Source organism: Podarcis muralis, chromosome 2 (assembly GCF_964188315.1).
Source record: "Podarcis muralis chromosome 2, rPodMur119.hap1.1, whole genome shotgun sequence".
Taxonomy (NCBI): Eukaryota; Metazoa; Chordata; class Lepidosauria; order Squamata; family Lacertidae; genus Podarcis; species Podarcis muralis.
Window position 1 is genome coordinate 85,054,049 of NC_135656.1, and position 20,793 is coordinate 85,074,841.

General features: G+C 44.0%; 1 protein-coding gene and 1 pseudogene across 4 annotated transcripts in view; one reads left to right on the top strand and one right to left on the bottom strand.

Moving 5' to 3' along the window:
• PLXNA1 (plexin A1) overlaps positions 1 to 20,793 on the top strand; it is a 293,792-nt gene that overhangs the window by 188,316 nt on the left and 84,683 nt on the right. For all 4 annotated transcript variants that reach the window (XM_028719206.2, XM_028719204.2, XM_028719207.2 and 1 more), the window contains exon 10: positions 12,642 to 12,842. In XM_028719206.2, the coding sequence (XP_028575039.2) occupies positions 12,642 to 12,842 (201 nt within the window). The remainder of the gene's footprint in view (positions 1 to 12,641; positions 12,843 to 20,793) is intronic.
• On the bottom strand, positions 10,727 to 11,552 carry LOC114592731 (mitochondrial inner membrane protease ATP23 homolog pseudogene; annotated as a pseudogene).

A 20,793-nucleotide genomic window follows, 5' to 3' on the forward strand; every position in this document is an offset into this window, starting at 1 on the left:
TTAATAAGATTTTCAAGCTGGCCTCAGTCATGTGCACTTTACACTTCAGCCACACCAACTTGGGCAAGTGGTCCCCAGAAGGTTTGCAGTGGGATGGCGAGGCCCTTGGACTGGAAACGTTAGCCAGGCTGTTCAGAAGATAGGGGCCTGGCTTGTGAGACCTTTGTGTGGCGGGATGCTCTGGAAACTTCAGTGGAGAGAAATCTTTTCGCACCAAGAGGATTTTGCTTCTTCACCCTTTTTTGATTTACCCTGGTTGCACAGTCAGTCTGCAAGCCTGCGGGCCAGAATGTCTGTTTCAGATAGGTCACTGTTGCACTCACTGGGGTCCTTCCTTCCTCTTCCTGTCTTATCTTTATTAGTCTGTCATTTCAGCCCTCAGGCACATCTTTAACTCCTTCTCTGCTGCATTGATTGAGTGTTCCTCCAGTAAATCCGAGTTATGATTGCGACAGGTTTTTCAATTGTTTTCTAAGCTACCTTGCAGGTGAGACACATGGAGATTTCCACAGTATATATGGTGAATCCTCCAGTGTCCTTAAGGATGACTTTAATATAAGAGCTGAGGAAACCACCCATTTCCTAAAATGCATACTTTATTTCATTTCTGATTTGGTTCATGTGATGTGGAGTTTGAATTGTCAAGGAGAATCATTGATTCCAAGTGACAGATCACCTGCCCTGCAGAAATGAGCATTTGTATCCTGACTGTCAATTCTTAGAGGCAAGGACAGAGTTTCACTTTTAGATTGCAAAGGAGCAAGGAGTGCTAAAATAATACAGTGCACTGGCTAATGAACTCAGGACAACAGAACAATCTCACTGTGTGCCTTTTTGTTGAAATGAGGGTTTTTTTTAGATAATGTAATGTAATGTAATGTAATGTAATGTAATGTAATGCATCCTCCCAATAAAGTAACCAGTTACTGGCTTTTCTTGCATTTGCTCTGGAGGATTACACATTTTGAAGATTCCTTGTATAGCAGCAATTCTTGTTATTCCACAGTGGCTAGTTGTCTGTCTAGGTACTATGAGCTGGGTGAGTAGTGAAGGCAGAGGCTGTCAACTCTGTACAGTGTGACATCCCATGTTGAAAGAAAATAACTCCCCAGGAATGAGGTATAATTTGAGGTAGAGTAGCTCCGGAGTCTGTTTTCAATTCCAGTGTTTAGTTCTTGGAAAGAATGAAGTTAGAAAGAGAAGTAAAAAAGAGAATTGTTTCTAATATGTACAGAGTTCCTTTCTGTCACCACTTGCTGACCACAGCCAGCCTCATATGTTTAGGATCAGGGTGACACTTACAAGTATTCTGAGACAGACTTAAACCCCAGTTTGCAATTATTTTGGAAATTAAAGACATTCTGTGAACACCTACTGAATGTTTCAGTTAAAATCTACTGCCTGTCCAAAACAGTTCCATCCATCCCTCTACTTGGTTGATTTTCTCAGGGGCTTTTGCCTTTTTAGGAAGGCATCATCATCATCATTATTATTATGAGCATTTAAATTAAATGAAGTTGTAGAGGGCTCTCTAAAATATAGTTGAATGCATATAGAGAACTTTGGTGCATTTGGAGTCAAAGGTGATCTGGTAGAGAGCTGTGATCAACTTATCAGGGCTTTTAATTTTTAATCATATTGCTGCTGGAGATAAAGTCTTCCTAGAAGGCAGGCCTCTTTCCCCTCTGATTCTAGATATGTGGGCACTGGGGTTAATAACTGAACAATGAGTGAAATGTATGGTTCCATACATTTCATACAATGAGTTTCATGTGAAGAGCATAGATTCATGTATGATATTATGTTCTCCACATGTTCTAGTGATGAATCATGGCACTGAGAACATACCTGAGAGTTAAGCCTTAGCCAAACCTGGCTCAAGGCAAGTGCCATGTTATAGTTGTTTCATTAAAGGGTAACATGGTACTTGATCATAACAGGCATTTGTAGCTAATTTAGATATGTTACTATTCTGATTGTGAGATCTGCTTTCAAATTGGAGGCTAAATCTAAAATGGTGGTTGATGAGAGATGTTGATACATGAAACACTCTGTCTAGAGAAAGTAGTTCATAGCTACCTGTGATGCTCAGAACTGTTTCACTTAGAGGTTAGGGTGTGTTAAATATATGACCCCAACCAAGATGTACAAAGGGGGAACTATGGACAAAGAGAGGATGCAGGATGGATTTGCAGAGCCTTGATGTCAACAACTGCAGCTGCAGCTAGGTGACCTTTCAGACACCTTCTTTTGGTGGTTCCAAAGGCCACTATGTGATGTCCCTGATAAACGACAGGGCTATTTTTGTGGTTTCTGCCTTGTAAATTATTACCTTCCTCCATAAGTTAGGCAGCATGCACTATTTCAAACAGTTTCCTGCCTTTTGTGGGGTGGGATGAGGGGAGAAAAACCACCCCCTGAGTTTCATTGAACCAAGGGCAAACTGAGAACACGTAGCTATGTTGCCATCCGGCAAACCGTATTTGGAAAATACTGAAATTCATATCTAACTCCTATTGTGAAAATGAGTGTGCCCTTGGCAGGCTCAGATGACCATAAAATCCACCTCTGCCTCCACAGAAAGCACTATGGACAGACCATAAACAGTGGCACAATATCTTAAGAGGCATTTTGCTATTCAGCCCTGTCAGCAGAATGCAAAAGGACTTGTGTTCTTCAAAAGGACTTGGTGGGTCACAAAGGACTCCTGTGTCTAATCCCTAGAGAGCTCACACCACTCTGTGGCTCTTGCCCTTTAAGATGCCAGCAGACCTCGCTGCCGCCGTTCTGTTTCTTTTTTGCCGCAGCAGAGAAATAAGGACGCCCTTCTAGATTGTGTGTGTGTCAGAATACAGATTGAAACCATTTGGAAGCAATTGCCCTCCACTCTGGTGGAGGAAACCGTTATAAGTCAGGAGTGGGGAAACCGTTTTCAGCCCAAGGGCCACATTTGCTTCTGGGAAACCTTTTGAGGGCCACATTCCAGTGGTGGTGGGTGGAGCTAGAGGCAAAAGTAGGTGGAACATTTGATGCAAATATTACCTTTGTGTGGTAGGCTAGTACCTACACACACTCACACACCCCTCTCTATCCGTACAAGCAACAGGAACAACCAGAATTCAGAAACATCCTAGCCCGACAAAAACACTGTGTGTGTGTGTGTGTGTGTGTGTGTGTGTGTGTGTGAGAGAGAGAGAGAGAGAGAGAGAGAGAGAGAGAGAGAGAGAGAGAAGCAGGACCAGTGAGAGACTTCCAAGGACCAGGTTTAACCTGCTGGTTGAAGGTTTATAACCCACAGTTTATAAAGTGAGTTTTTTTAAAAAATGGATCTTGTTGATCCCACTAAGTGACAAAGAAATCTAAGTGACACACTTGGCAATTCAAGCAAAGGAAACACCTCTCCTCTTCCCAGTAAGCAAAACTTTGCAATTCAGCACAGAGATGGGAAACCCATGGCCCTCCAGATATGACTGGACTCCCAACCCCCATCAACCACAGACAGCATGGCCAGGGATGATGGCAGCTTGTAATCAAACCACATATGGAAGGCCACAGTTTCTCCACGGTGGATCTAACATCTTGACCAGAATGAAATGGAGAAAGGTTGCATTCTAGTAACTTGGCACGTTTCACTGGCTGCCTAAAAGTACCCCCTTTCCCTTTTCTCTGGGCTTACAGAATACATTATGCTAGCACAACAGCCCTTTCCCTCATTTGTAAGCATTTCCCAGCTGTCCTGTTGTATTTAAAGGAGATGGGGGGGGGAGGTTATGACCCCTAAAGACATCTTAAAACAGTACTCTTATGAAGGTCAAATGCCCATTAGTACCAATAGAAATGAATGCTCCTTAATAGCCATTTGGCTAAAGACATTTCAACAGAATCTTCTTCAGTGCCTGATATTTCTACTTAAAAATAAAACTACTTTTTGTCATATAGTTATACTATAGTTCTTAACCTTAACTCTTATTTTTTATAAGCTGAGCACCTTTAAGGATAAGCTAAAACATTTAAGCTACTTTGGGTCCATAAATGCCAGTTCCCCCCTTTTCATAGGTACTCGTCTTTCCTTTCTCTGAGAAGTTTGAGTCCGGTCTCATCAACGCTTAGCCACAGACCCTTCTTGGAGTGCCAGCTGTCATAAAAAGAGCACCTCTGAACACGTGCAGAACTCTTTCCCCCTCACTGCAGCAGAACCTCACAGTTCTGCCAGTGAGGTTTGAGTCCTTCTATGTCATTTTTTTAAAAAAGGTGTGTGTATCAGCAGCTACATCTCTCATCTTTCTCCTCAGACCTCCTCCAGTCTGCCCTAAACTCCTTTGCACTTTTTAATCTCATTTTAAACCTTTCCAGCCATTCTGCATTCTCATGACTAACACATATTCCCCTCTGGCTTTGAGTACGAAGCAGTCATGTCCTTTGGGCTCTGCCTCATATTAGCTCCTAGCACTTGTTTGTTTTGGGTCCTCTGCTTTCATGGATTACTCTGGACAAGGCCTTTTGTGCTGTGCTGCGCTACAGCCAGCTTGACAGCTCCCGTGTTGCATTAGATGAATCCCGCTCTAATCTTTTGCTGTGAGTGCTGGCATAGCGGAGGTGCCCTCAGCTGTATTTTTCACTTCCTTCTCTCCCTGTGTCATTTCCCACTGTGACTCCTGTCTCGCAGCCCCTCCAGGCTGATGAGTGTCGGGCTCCACATCGAAGAGGTCGAGCTTCCAGCAACGAACAATTAATTCCCCTCCACCCCACCCTTTATCATCTCTGGGAGTTTGGGCCCTCCAGGAGAAGGAACCATGGGAGATTGGCAGTTACTCATCCAGCACCCAGCCACCAGCAGCACAGTTTCTTTTGCAAGGGCTGCTTAGGTGGGAGGAAAGAGGGATTTATCTTATTTACAGCGGGTCAAACTCTGTCAACTGTTATTAAAGGCAGAAGCTGTTGCTGGTGAGCCTGATCCTGTTGACCTGGGAAGAAATGGATGAGCAAGACAAGCAAGGCATCCCTTTTTTACCCCCAAGAGCTGAAGCAGTAAGCTTGAGGAATAAGCAGACACTCATCAGTATGGAGACTCCAATGTCTGTAAACTGTGAGACCAAAAGGCTGTGAAACGAAAGAGAGCGGTAGACTTTGAAAAGCCCTTAGCCTTGAATGGCATTTTTAAAAAAGAAAATGCCATTAAGCATTTATGTTTCTTTTACTCTGCCCATGTTGATGAGGGTTCATATTTATTGGCTGCTGGATGTGGAGTACCTGAAACAGGAAGGGGAATCACAGCTAGCAGGAGTGGCATAGTGTCACATTTTAAAGCAGTTTGTAAGAGCTGTTGGGGGCATCCTTCCCCTAAAAAAGAAAAGAAAAAGCCAAATCCTTACTTCTGTCCCTTCAGGGAATGGGGAAAGGGGCCATAGCTGTATCCACAGGGTACAGGCATACAAAAGAGGATGCGTTGGGATATATAGCTATATAGAGAGGTGAATGGTATGTTGTTGTTGTTTAGTCGTTTAGTCGTGTCCGACTCTTCATGACCCCATGGACCAGAACACGCCAGGCACTCCTGTCTTCCATGGTATAGTGAATATTGTGAATGGTAGTAGTAGTGACTGATATAGTGGCATGCAAAAACAAGCAGGTGTAACCTAGCTTGGAAGAACATATATAGTGATTTAATTCTTTTTCTTCTAAGCTGGGGCAACATGTATGGCCCAAGTCTTTCAAGAAGACTCAACACAGGGAAGAAATAGCAAGCAAGCAACCTTGGCAGATGTAATTCTAAACCTTATGTGGCTGAAGGAGTGATCAGTGCATGACTGTGGCTGTGTGCACATTCCCATTTACTCTGCATCCAGTGTGCTCCCACTGCTGGTTGGGGAAGCAGTGTTCACACACATCTATCCTGCGTCTGTCCTGTTTTTTGTTGAAAAATACTGCATTTTGATGTGTCTCCCCCCCTAAAACAACTCTGATCCAAATTGAGAAAAAGCACAACCTAGCTGCGTTTTAAGCTGTGAACACCTTATGTCTACTCATGCTCAGTTGAACTTGCCCAATGGGCAGCGGGGTGGGAGTAACAGCCTGATCACCTCCATTGTCTTTAACAGAAGTGTGATATGCAGCAATCAGCAGCTGAAGATTTTCATCACATTGTGTTAAATTTTTATTCCTGCTCAGCCAGTTGCATGATGTTTGGAGAAGCCTCCTCCGAACCTGCTTCCTTCCTCTTTGGATACTGCCTCTGCGGTTCTTGGTTCTGGAGGGAAGCAGAACAGACAAAATTCCATTGGACTCGCTGTTCTTATTGGCCCACTGCTCTGGGTGGAACAAACAGGCCTTGGCTTTTACTCAGCTTGTTTTCATGTGGCTTCCAAAGAGAAGTGGTTAAAGAGGGACCTCTGAATGTGGTGAGGATGCCAACACACTCCCCTTTTCAGTGCCTCTTGCTTACGTTTTGGGATGGGCTGGGGCCAGAGACGCATCCTACCCTTTGCATCCTACTATTCGTTTATGCATGTTAGATTAATCCTTGGAGCTATTTTAGGCAAGCCTTGGTCTGGCTAAATTGCAAGCTTGTCTGTGTCTTGTGGGTTTTGGCCAGAGAGGTGTAATGGAAAAATCCTTTAGTGCAGCGCCCACACAGGCTCTTAACCCTTTTCTTAATAGTTTCTCATTCATTGTCTCTCAAATTTCTGCTGGGAACAAAAACGGATAGCAAGCAGCAGTACGTGGAAGGTTTTTCTTGCTGCCTGTGGGAAAGTTAAAACATGCTCATGTGAAGTCATCCAGGAACATTCTTCTTCATTTCCTAATTCCACAGATTCTTCATTTTTTAAAATAATTGCTGTTCAGTACTGAATTCCCCAAATTTCAATTTTTAAAAAAATTAAAGACTTTTGCATGACAACGGAATGTGATTGGCTATTATAGCAAAATGATCTCCTAATTAAAAGCATGATTTGAGGAGGTTGAAGGCAGGGTGGGGGAGTGTTTGATGTTGAATAGATGAGCATGTGCTTTGAAGGCAGATGCTTACTGTGGAGAATTTCACCACCAAGTCTGTTTAGCTCTCCTTTACTCTGGTTCCCCCCATAGGTGAGCAGTGGAGAGCACAATCCTATGCATGTATCTGAAGCAAGCCTCTTATTGGTTCACTGGGGCTGACTCCCTTGTAAATTTACATAAGATTGCAGTCTGAAAGTTCCTATCATTCAATCACAATTTTGGAATAATGGATTTTATACATTGTTCTTAACTAACATTTACTCAAAATAGGCCCATTAATAGCCATTACTAACATAGGTCTAAACAAAAAAAATTCCTTCCAGTAGCACCTTAAAGACCAACTAAGTTAGTTCTTGGTATGAGCTTTCGTGTGCATGCACACTTCTTCAGATACACTGAAACAGAAGTTGCCAGATCCTTCTATATAGTGAGAAGGTGGGGAGGGGTATTACTCAGAAGGGTGGTGGGAATGGGTGATTGGCAGATAGCTGTGATGAGCCTGTTGACGACTCTTAACGACTGCAATAGGTCTGTAACATAGGTCTGTTAGGTCTACTCTGAGTAAATATTAGTATTCAGAAGCCTATTATGCAAGTTAACTAAGCTCATTCGCATGTTTTCACTTACAGAAATTTTGGCAAGGGTTTTGATTGTGGACAAGAAATGTAAGAGTTGTTTGGCATTATTTAGCAATAAAGTAAAGACAGGGGATGCTGAGCATGGGTAGAGAACTCCGATTCCTAAGGATACCTTTCCATGATCCCCTAAAAGGACACCCCACTTTTCACTTTTTAAAAATGTTCTTCTCTTGCAAACTCCTGTTCACTCAGAGCTCTGTTAACCACAGACCCCAAAAGTTGTGCATTAGTTTTTTGCACAGAGCAGAGCCTTCTCAGCTGTTTCACGCAGGTGCAAATTTGCTAAATCAGGGGTGTCCTTTAAAATGAGGGACATCCGAGAAGAGACCTCAGCAGATGTGATGTAGAGGCTTTCCTATTTATCTCTGAAATAATATGGCCTGACAGCTTGCTTTTCGAACAGGAGACTGGCATCCTGTGCGCTCAGAATTAGTTCCAAATTCCGTTGCTTGTAGTATCCATGAACATACATGCTGAAAATATGCAGACCTGGCTAAGGAGATGACAGACGTGTGGAGTATGGGTAAGGGAGCGTTCTCATTAGTCCTTGGAATTGGCTGCTCCGGAAGAGGGAACAGCTGGGAAAGGCCTGGCCAGTGTCAGAGCCATTTCTGCTGTGTAGCTCCCAGCCCAGCATCACGAGTGTGGAGCCATGAGACTCTTTAGGAAAGGCTCCTTAGCACCAGGTGTTTCCTGTTTTTGAGCGGGGCAAAATTGTTGCTGGATGACACACGGCTCCCTATAGACGCCAAACATGTGACGTAGCAGGATTGAGCAGGGTCTGCCTCAAAAAGCCAGTCAGCAAAATGTGTGCATGTTTTGGGAGAGAGGCTCTTAGCTCATGTCCTCCATTTGCCGTGCACCCACATTTTGTATCTGCATGCTGGGTGTGTGCTTTCAGGCACTCTGTGTTTTGGGCTATGGTATTTAGGCATGTGCACTTAATCTGTTTGCCCAGGATGCCCCAGAATTAGCGGATTTGATTCCCAAAGAGGACAAAGAGCTATGTGGGTGTTATTTTCTGTGTGTCAGTGAAATCATGGAATCTTGGGGGGGGGGGGGGAATTAGTGCAACTCACCTTCTTAGAACCTCAAAAACCCAAGAAAACTTGAAACCTCAGGGTGTGGGTATGTGTCTCCTGTACTGCTTTGACTTTGTGGTTTAATCCAGCGAGCAAAGCAAGTATTGTTCGAGGGTTAATGAGCTCCCATAAAGAACTTTGAGGTGTCCTGTTTTTGTGTAGTTGGAAACTGTTCCTGGAAGAGACACACCCACTTCTGCTGTTCCTGCCTCTATTACAAGTTTGCTTACTGGAATTGGTACTGGTGAGTTGGGCTGGGGGAAAGAGCTGGTCCGCCCCCTGTTGGAGTCTCTGGTGAATGTGTTTGCAGGCTCCTGAGCAAAGTTTCTGATCCTACCACTGTTTGCTTCAAAACATGTTATTCTCCACCCTTTCCCTGTTATTTAAAGCAGGATTGCCTTTCCCCCCCAGGCCCAGTTTGAATCACCTGGGGATTGCATCAGGCTATTGTTGCCAAAGTGGTACCCTTCTGGGAGGCAGGGCTGTTTTCTTTCTGGTCCTGTTTATTTTTATTCTCTCCCTGTGCTCTGCAACCTGGCTTTGGGGAGGTCAGGGTTGTCCTCTTGAGAGCAGCAAGGGATGCTGTACAGAGTTTTATGTGTCTGCTTTGCTGGGGAGCTGAACAGCCACTCAGTGAAGGAGACTGCGAAGGTTATGCCATGACTCAGGTGCTAGCTGAGCTCTTGGCTGGGTCAGCAAATAAACCCAGCCTCTGTCAGGTGCAGCTGCAACCTTTCCATCATGCATGACCCTTTGCCTCCAGAGATGGGGCTGATGCAGCGATTGGTTGCCAGTGATTAGTGGGGACCTTGCAGATAAAGGAGCATGGGAGATACTAGTGAGTACGGTTAGCAGGGCTGGATGCTGCTCTGAGAAATTCATCATGATTGATTATTGGCTTCATTGAAATCCTGGAGGTGATTTCTTTACACTAGGATAGGGCCAGTTTTCTAGGTCAGGCATGCTGAGAGAGCTGCAGTCAGAGCTATCATTTGGTTTGCAAGGCTTCATGTGCCAGCTTGGTGCTCTGCAGCTTGGGCTTGTTTACTTATTTATTATTTCAGTTTGTGTCCCTCCCCCCTTCGTCAAGTGCTGATGTCAGGGCAGGTCACAGAATAAAGTAAGGGTATCCATTAATTTCACAAAACAGTAAAATCGCATAAAACAGGGATAGCATCAAATGAAAGCATCATGCAACAATGCAGAAAGCAACTCCTTTACAGCTGGCAAATTGATTCATTCCCCAACAAAGGCTTGAGTGAACATATACTTTTTTACCTGGTGCTGAAAAATAAGCAACAATGATGCCAATCACACTACAAGGGGAAGGGAATTTCACCGCTGAAGTGCTACCCATCTCACCTGACAAAACACCCTTTCCCCTCTATCTGGAATGGCATGAGGACTTAAAATGGGGATAAAGGTAGTAGTAGTGGTGGTGGTGGTGGTGGTAGTAGTAGTAGTAGTAGTAGTAGTAGTAGTAGTAATTGTATACCACCCTTCATTTGTAGATCTCAGGGTGGTTCACAAAATAAAAATACAATATAAAAAACACACCAATATAAAAACAAACCAAGAATCCCTCCCACAGCATATTTAAAAAGGCATCAGATGTTAATCAGCCCAAGGCCTGGTTGAAGAAGAACCTTTTCACCTGGCGCCTAAAAGTGTATAATGAAGGAGCCAGCTGAAGCTCCCTGGGGAGAACATTTGACAAATGGGGAGCCACTGCAGAAAAGGAGCATTCTTTTTAACAAAACAGCATTTATTAAACCAAGGATTAGAACCAAAGCATTTGCAAAATTAATTTCCAGTAGAATACTCACATAAACTTTTATGTGCACATGGGGGGGGGGCGGCTGCTAGACCAATTTGTACACCAAACAAAACACAGAACAGGAATTTGACAATATGAATATTCTTTGTTGTTTGTGGACTTACAGTTATCTTCACAATTAACCTTTGGAAAATTGTCCCCAAATGTTGTAGCTAGAAATGAACAGTTTTTGGCTAAAATTTTGCATAGTACCAGTCACAGTTTTGGAAATCTCTATGTGTATATTTTGCATCTGCTCTGCTGTGAGGCACTCTGTCAAACGGCTCGCGATCGTTGAAACATGATTCAAAGACTTCATCCACAGCTTTCTCGGCCATCTCTTTGCTGATGTTCCGAACAGCCAAGATGGAGCGAACAGCTCTGTCTTTTACGCAGGTCTGCTGATGCTGCTTCAATCCAAATTTAAACTGGGTTATTTCATTTAGGAGGGAGCAGTCACCACTAAGATTAACAGCTTGACTCTCCAAGCAAGCTAAATGCCTGATATTATTGAACCAGTCCACATGTGCACGGCAGTAATCAAAAGCATGAAGAAACTCATGTGCAACCACTCTTCATATGAGACTGGTGATGAATATTGTTTTGGCACAGAACAATCTGTGATGTTGAAGAATCGAATCCTCCACTGACACACCCATCACACTCTTCACATGAGAAGTGTCGATTTTTTAAAACAGTGCAGCCAGTATTCTTCATAGCATCAAGTAGCAGTTTAGTATATGGACTGCTTTCCAGGGCAATCTGCAGCATCAGCTTCCACCTGTGGTTCCTGGTGAAGACGGCCTTATAGAGCATAGACTGGTGCTGTTTCCCGCCTCTGTGGCTCCTCTAGGGAAACAGGCCGTACCCGAAGTCATCGTCCCACTCTCCGCCGGAGCCACAGCTCCCCAGATCCTGCAGCTGCTCCGGAGGAGGCATCTCGGAGGAGCCTCCTTCAGCCATTCAAGCACGTCAGAAACAGCATGGCTTGGGAGGCCTCGCCGGCCACTGTAGGTCACTCACCGTAGTGATCAAAAGGATCATTCTTGTGCTGCCGCCCTCAACCTCTTGTGGAGGAGGCCCACAAAGAAGGGCCTCAGTTGGGTATGGACAGGTTCATATGAAGAGAGGCGTATTGTGGTCGTGAGACATGTTAGCATAACTCCCAGTGTGCTAGGGTGCATTGGCTCTTCTTTTGACCTTCGTGCATTTAGTGCAGACATTTGAAGAGAGTTTCTGTGTGTGTTTTGTTGAGAACAGAAACCTTCTTTAGACCCCACACTCAACATTGTCACTATAGGCTCAGGTGGTCCTGTTGATGGGTGGGGGGTGTCCACACCTGCCCAATGACATTATGACTGGGTGTATACCAGTATTGCAATCTCCACTAACTTCTTCGTTCACTTAAGGCAGGACTTTATGCTTTAATCTGTTTTATGATCTGTATTATTATTTATTTTTTATATGTGAATTATGTATGCTCTGAATTATGTATGCTCTGAATGCAGACTCTGAAATAACAGTACAGAAGTATGAAAGGCTTTTGTGAATAACCCCTGCAGAAATACCTAGTGTTTACTTGAGTTCATCTGAACACAGCCATAATAGCGTATGAACTGTTTACATCTATTCTGAGGTCTGAATATAATGTTTACATAGACGGGAGAAACTGAGTGACAGATCACTTGTAACATAGCACTTACCATGGCTTGGAACTATGAAAGGGCTTGAGGAAGTTGGGATAGCAGTCTAGTACTGCACATGAGTTCCATTTGGCAAGGTAGATAGAGCCATGAAGAGGAGATTAATTGACAGAGATTTTAGAAAATCAGAATCTGAGGGCAATCAACTGGAAGACTCATTAGCAAAGGTAGATTGATAGGGGCAAGAAGCTTATATTGAGAATATATCTGATTGGAGGTCAGCTTTTAGCCAATTCTTATCACCTGGTTGAGGAGCATATTTTATGAGTGCTCAATTTATTCTTGCAGAACTCTTATGTGTGGGGTAAAGTCTTTGTGCTGCTTGAGACTATGATCTGTGGCTAATCATGACAATCTGAATTTGAAGATCTTAATGCTGACTGTTTTTCCTCCACTTCTCTCGCAGGACTGCCCGCAGATCCTTCCATCTACCCAGATATATATCCCTGTGGGTGTGGTGAAGCCTATCACTTTGACTGCCAAAAACCTGCCACAGCCACAGTCTGGACAGCGCAATTACGAGTGCATCTTCCATATCCCTGGCACATCCCAGCGTGTCACTGCCCTGCGCTTTAACAGCACCAGCATCCAGTGCCAAAACACTTCGGTGAGTCTTTGGAATATAGTTATCTTTTGAGAAGGCTGCTTTGGGGAATCACAGCAGAAATTCCCTGTTTGCCTCTTATGCATGTTTGGCCTCAACTGTGCATGTATCTGAGAGGAGATCACATGTTACCCTTACTTGGGTGCAATCCCAGAGTTGCTTTCCCAAGCAGATCCAGTACCGGAAGCTACAGGAGCCAGTGCTCAGCTGCATTGGCTCCTGCAGATGCCGGTACTGGATTTGCTTGGGTGCAACCCCAGAGTTGCTTTCCCATTAACCAGTAACGGGAAAGCAACTCTGGGATTGCACCCAAGCAGATCCAGTACCTTGTTTGCCAGTACCTGCTTGCTTGTCTTTCTGCTCGACTTGGGATAGGAGCATGTTTTTACCTTGGATTGCTTAACAACCCTCTCTGCACAAAAGGTGTCCATTCTGGGTCTTCCCCTCCCATCACACAGCTCCTTTGGTGAAACGGCACCCCAGTCATTCCCGTTGTGTCGTGCTGCTTCCTTGCTTTATTGGAATGTACGAAGTGTGTGTGTTCGTGGCGCTCCTGTGGCCTTGGAAGCAGTCCTGATCCTCTTTCTGCCGTTGTGTTTATCCGCTTTCCTTTTTTCCTGTTTCTCTTTCTCTTCAGCTGTGTGAAATTGTTCTGTGCAGGATCAACATCCCCTCCTTCCTCCGCTGCTCTGCCAAAGCTACCCAAGGGGACTCTGCTATGTTTTATGAGCATTTCCAAAGAAATTTGCTTATGAAAGCCAGAGAAAGCTGCCTAGGCCTGAGCCAGCTTTGCTTGTGTCCCAGAGGAACTCCCATCCTTCTCTCTACTCTCCCACACTTGGGCTGATCCAACTTTGCAAACAGAATTTAGTCAATTCTGATTTATATCTGGCATTGTACACCTTCCCACATCCTCAAACACTTTCCCAGATTGTATTTCTCTCTCCCCCACCCCACCCCCAATTTCTGCTCCTCTGCTCATTCTGTTTTGCTTAATTCAGTCGATGCCACCCATCCCCTCACGAGCTGGTGCAATCCCTAGCCTGGATTCTCCGTAACAATACTGGATCTGTTTCCGCAGCTAGTCAATCTATAGTAGGTTGACAATCAGAATCTGTTTTAAAATGCTTCTGTCTACTACTTACAGAGCTCGGGCTATGTAATTCTGTCTTGCAACCATAGCCTCTCCAAAGGTCAGGAGTGGCTGATGGGATGAGGCATTACTGCAAAGTTTCCTTTCCCAGACTGGTGTCTCTGCACCTCACCGGGACAGTGTGGAGCTGGGGCTGGATGTGTAGTAGCACCGGTGAATATGCTATATTGGCTCTAGCGGTTCCCTCTGACCTTGCCACCACTCTGGTGCTGCACCGTCACGTAAACTGCAATGCTGGTGTCAGGAGGTTGGCTCCATGGCACTTCCTGGCTGCTCCTGCCAGATGTACTTCCCCACTGATAACCTCTTCCACTTTATCATAGCCACTGTGTTGAGAGGGGGGAGTTTGTTTCTCATTGCAGTCAAGCCAGATCAGTGATCTTGCCTGATAAACCTCAAGAAGTTCCACATGCCTTACATTAATGGATGAATTATTTGCACGGCACTCTTAACATTAAAGACTAGCAGGTCTAAAGTCTTAATAGTCCTTTCATCTGCAGAGGCATGCCATTCCTTGGCTGACCCGCTGGGCTATCTGCCAACCTCCACTCATTTGCATAAGAGTAGCCCCTCCTCCTCCAGCTTCCAGTTTAATCCCTTTAAACATTTCTTTTCTATCAATTGCACTGTGAAAGCTCATTTGCAGCCTGGTGTGAGCAGCATTCCATAAACTTCTCCCCTTAAGCAACATGAATGACATTGCAGAGTTATGGAAGAGCTAATGTTTGCTTGAAAAGGGCCTTTCCTCCCTCCCATTCGTGCCAAGGATTCTCTTGGCGCAAACCAAGGTTGAGAGATCTTGGAGAGCACCATTTCCCTCTTATGCTCTGGCAACAACCCTTTGCAAGTTTTGGGTGGGGGAGAGGAGAACTCTAGCAGGAAGATTCTTTAGAAATACTAGTTCATATTTAGTTCCACGTTATCTGATGTTGCCTCTGAAGGGGAAACAGTGCAATTTGGAACAGTGGCGACTCAATGGTTCAGTAGACGGTAGAATCCAAAATGTTGTCTGGCTTTTTAAAAATGTAATTATGTATCCAGGAAGCTCAGGCAAAGCAGTAGGAAACAGGACAAGAAAAATCAAATGATGAAATGAATGCTAAACTAGAAGCGGGGGGGGGGGGGGAATGAACAAGTAATCTTTGGGCTGGGAAAGAAAACACAGAACAAAAAAAAGGGGAACACTGAAGTTATACTTTACAGAAAGGAGGATAATTTTTTTTAAAAAATCTAGCCTGTCGTTGACCTAGTGAATTCCAGGGTGCCGTACAATATTTTTTTAAAATGGCTGAGTAAATAAAAATGTCTTAACCTGACAATGAAAAGATTATAGCATCAGCATCAGTAGAGCTTCCTTGCAGAGAGCATCAACACTGTCCCTTGAAAACTACACAATGTACTCAACCAACTAATGATTACTTGTAGAAGGGGGTCTTGTTTGAAGATCTTCATGTACAAGGATGCTAGGATGGGTAGACATGCTGCTTCAGATATTTGGGTCTCAAATTGTTTGCAGCTTTGGAAGTCAGCACCAGCACCTTGAGTTGGTCTTGGAAGCAAATAGGAAGCCAATGCAATGCTTTGCTTTAATCGGCTAGTAAGTTTTGGAGACAATAGCGTTGGATTGGAAGTTATACCCCCCAAATGAAGGGGCATTCACACATCAGTAGAAGTCAGGGAAGAAGTACTAGTGACTCTAAATATTTTTCTCTCCTCCTTGCCACCCTTGCACCTGTTGAATTGCACTCTTAGATCCCCCAAATTATCATGCGTCACTCTTGATTCTTCTTTCTGCACTTATATAGGCAACATATGAACTAGGCCTGAGGAAACTCACACAGTCTGTCATGGGAAAGCTTAAGCTAAGGCAAAAGAAAGTTTAAAAACCACAGGACTAATATGGGGTATGGGGTATGCTAATAGCCCTGTCTTAAATTGCTGGAATGAAGGAAACATCCATGATGGATGAAATGAAGGATGCGAGAGAGAGAGAGAGAACAGTCCTCCCTCACCTTTGCTTGTAAGGGCAGACTGCCCCTTGCCCAATGACAATGAGTCTGTAGAGGCTGGTTGATCATCCTTCTTTGCAACACAGCTTTTGCCACTCCCAATTGCCAGCTTGGAGAGGATTCTTCAGAGGTCAACTGAGCGGCCATTTGCACAGCAGGAGACCAGTTACACAAAATACCTTCTTGGCCATCTGAGTGCTGTTACTGAAACATATACGCAGCCTAATCGCATCTAGCTTGCAGTACTTGAAATGGTCTTGATTAGGGGGTGGGAGAATCTGCTCCCAGGCAGTGTAAATGCTTCAGAGGAGCCATTTTCATCTGCTTCAGGAGAAAGCAAATGGGAAGGAAGGGGATTTCTGGCCTATTTCAAGAGTAGGAGAGCTGCTAGTATATCTTGTTTCACATCAGCTGCACTTCACCACTGGAAACTCAAGCATGAGTCTTGGAATTGTCTCACAAATATTTATTTTATTTTGTGTGCATGTGCGCACACCTGCATTCATGCTGTCCTTTAGTTAATATACTATTGGGATGGTTAACAACCAGTAAAAACAATTACAGTAACAAAACAGTATATCTTAACAACCTGATTAATACAGTGGAGACAGTAAAAAAATGCAAGCATTACAGAGGAAGTGGGGAAGTCGTACCACTGCATCATGCGGCTGTTTTATTTGACTCCTAGGTGCTGCAGTATTAAATTTCTTGGGGTTTCTTTGGTGAGAAAAATAAGTACACAGTTAAAAGGTACCATTTTATATTGAATTCACAAGTCACATTACAACTTTTCAGCATCCCTCATTTTGGGAATTTGAAAGTTGCAAAATTCAGCATGTCCTGCTGCCCCACAGTCGTCAGCCTTCTTGACTTTGCTCAACTTGCTAGTATTAGAATGATAATGTGATATATTCGTTATAGGGATTGAGCTTTATGCACATATAGTGGATAGAAATTTATCACTTGAGAATTTATTCTCCACTGATACCTACTGTAGTCTATCTTGTCCACTTTGCAGCTTTGTACTGTTGCCTCCTTTCTCTCTCTTCTCTCTCTCTCTTTTACTTTGCTGCCACCTTCTTTCCCTCTTTTATTTGAATTTTTTAAAGAACACTTTTAATATTTTGAAAACAGAGAGAGAGTGAGAGAGAAAGAAAGAAAGAAAGAAAGAAAGAAAGAAAGAAAGAAAGAAAGAAAGAAAATACTCTAACCTGTAGCTAATCCCATATTCCCTCCCTGCACTATTCAAGATCCTGGCTTTTAGCTAGATAAGATTACAAGTAAACCTGTACGTCTTTCTTCATCTCTTCCTTATATTAGCCCATTTCCATCATGCTTTTGAAATTAAGATTCCAAAGCTGAATCCTGTTGGTACTGAGTATCCTCCTTCTCATTATATTTACCAGGACGTGAGCACTCAGGGTCAGGGTCTCCCTCTCCAAATCTCTTCTTTAAACCCTCCCATTTCACTTCAGCACACAATTGAGCTTAGTTCTCTCTAAGGAGATTTGGGATGCTGTGTACTGAAGGACACTGTTTAACAATAAACGCTATGGTTGAACAGCAGCAGAAGCGCTGGCTTAATGGGTCTTGAAGGTTGTATCTGAAATGCAGCCTGTGGGAGAGGAATCCTGTATCTATAGCAACACAAAACCTGAATGAAGGGAGGGTGTATTCTCATCTATAAGCGGGAGATTGGATCAGGATTAGAAGGCCAGGAGGTAACTTGAATTCTGTCAATGCCATAACTATTCGATTGACAAAAAGATGCCAAAGAAAGCAGTGCCTTGGAGCATTACCAGAATAGTTCCGTACTTCCATCCAATGGCTTATTGTAGATTTTGCTTAAAGCGCATCATTATAGCTATTGAACCATCATATAAGAAAAAGTGGAGTCACCCCTAGTCTCCTTATTATGTATATGATAGCAGCATAGAGGTGCCTCCATAGAAAAATTGGCCTAGAGGTGCTTGCTGTGTGGACAGACAGAAAGCAATTCTGTGCCATGTTGTTAACAACGGAAGCAGCCAAAGAGAGGTCTTAAAGATAAAATGCAGCTTTTGCAGTACAAATTGGTGTCTGCATTGGAATTAGAATCCAAATCAAGGGGGGAAGAATCCAAGAAAAGTTAGGGCGCTGAGGGCAATTCACACTGCCCGTGATTGTGTGCAGAAATAGCCACAGGTATTCCTATGACTATATGGGACGCGGGTGGCGCTGTGGGTAAAAGCCTCAGCGCCTAGGGCTTGCCGATCGAAAGGTCGGCGGTTCGAATCCCCGCGGCGGGGTGCGCTCCCGTTGTTCGGTCCCAGCGCCTGCCAACCTAGCAGTTCGAAAGCACCCCCGGGTGCAAGTAGATAAATAGGGACCGCTTACTAGCGGGAAGGTAAACGGCGTTTCCGTGTGCGGCTCTGGCTCGCCAGAGCAGCGATGTCACGCTGGCCACGTGACCCGGAAGTGTCTCCGGACAGCGCTGGCCCCCGGCCTCTTGAGTGAGATGGGCACACAACCCTAGAGTCTGTCAAGACTGGCCCGTACGGGCAGGGGTACCTTTACCTTTACCTTATTCCTATGACTGCAGTTGCTGCAATAACAGCACCCATTGTTTTTATTTGTTTACTTATTTTAAGAATTTATATGCTGCCTCCCGGAACGTAAAGTTTTCTCAAGGCAAAATACAATCAGATTAAATGCATGTTTTAAATATCACTGATGTTTAAAACACACATTGCTAAAAGATTGGTGGTTGCCTAATGCTAATGTTTCTGCTCACTTGTAGAGTTTGTGGAGTATGGGAACTGACCTTAAGACCTGCAGAAATGGAAGGGACTTGAGAATGCTATTAATCACTCAAGTTCCATGAATTTCAATAATATTTGGGACTATACCCCATGTGTCTCAACTTTCAGCAGAGGATCCTACCAGTACAGCTGCACTGCCTGCAACATTCAGTTTTTGTTTGTGCGTCTATTTAATTTACAGGGACCCAGATTTAGCTTCTACATATCAAAATTTCCCTATGTATGCAGAATGCAATACCAATATATTTTTGTAACTTTTTTTTCAGCTGCTTAACATATTAATGTTCCCCATATCAAAGTCCTTTTTTTAATCTTTATTTTCTTTCCAGTTTGGGTACTGGAAATTGTAGATTTCAATGACATCAATATCTGAACTCCATTTTTACACTCAGTTACCATTCTAGAACTCTCTTTCTAATTCAAGAATCTGTTCACACCTAGAAGGGACACAAGTGTTCTTAACATTTAAAGGCAACTAGCCAGGCAGTTTTAAAGGCTTCATGTTCACACTTCTCCAAAATTTTCTCTATTCTCTTGCTCCCCCCCCCCCACTCCATCTGGTTTCATTGTATTGCTTCACACTTTTCAAAGTTGGTTAACTTTGCAAGGTGACATGAAACTTAGAAAACAGCTTTTTGTCTGTACCCTATGTTTCTACTTTATGGTAACAAAAGCGGGACAGATTTTTATCAGGCGCGTCTTTGTGTATGCTTGCGAATGTAGCGTGTGCTGCAGCCCTTTGAGTCAAGACTATACAGTTATGGAAGTCTCGGATGGAGTTCTCCTCCACAATATGTGGGGAAAACTAGCCAGCTTAGATGACTATTAAAAAAAGCATTTGTCTACTGACTATTAGCTGTCTTAGACACCTTTCTCCAACCTTGGTGCCCTCCAGATGTTTTGTACTATAACAGACACCATCCCTGGGCACTGGCCATGCTGACTAGTTGGAGTTCTCCAACATCTGCCATGTACCAAGCTGAGGATTACTGTTCTAGGGCTTTAAAGCTCCAAACCCAGCACAGTGCAGACTGGCAACCAATTCAACTAGTACAAAATCAGTGTTACATGCTCCAACTGCCCTACCCTCATCAACATGTGGGTTCTGCCCAAGTTAAAGTTTCCCAGCTGTATTCAGTTTAACCTGTATGTCACTAGTGCGTGGATCACTAGGGTAGCAGCATCAGCTAACAAGTCAGTCCTAGCAGTGCCTCTAGCTGTGTTTCCACAGACAGAACCCTATGAAGACCCTCAAGATGTGAATTTCGTCCTTCAGAGGAAGTGGAATCCTGTCCAAGGCTAGTTGTAAGCCTCACCCCAGATTTACCAGTTTCCTCACCCACAGCACCTCCATCTTGTCTAGATTAAGCTTCAAGCTTCTTCTCATTCATCCCCAAGCCACCTCTTGAGCAGCGGCTGAAGAGTTTCACAACCTACTGGGACAAGCAGTTGGAAGTGAGAGGCAGGGCAGCGTGCCACCTGCATATTGGTGGCCCCTCACCTCAGGCCTCCAGGTGATCTCTTGCAGATGTTTTGTGTAGTTTTTTTTTTAAAAAAAACAACAACAACAACATGGCAGACAGAATGGAACCTTGTAAGCCAAAGGCCGTTTAGCTGGAACGGAGGTCCCCCAGCACCGTCTTCTGGGTTGACTCTTCAGGAAGTTCTCCTGTAACACTGTGCCCCCAAGCATTCTGGTATCAATATTTCCTTGCCGTGTGAGTGTGATCCCTGCCCCCTTGTCAGCCAGTGCTTGCATTGTGACTGAGACCCCTTAAACTGCAGTTTCATTGCTACTGTAAACATCTGTTGAACAGTACCCAGACATCTCCATGACAAATGGTACCTACTCTCCTGGCTCCATTTTGTGACATTCTAAAACTAGATTGATTGATTGTTTCATTGATGTAGAGGTTAAGAATTCTGCTATTGTGGCAAATACAGGGAGTGTGTGTGGGGGACGATGACAACAACAACAACAGCAAGGCCAA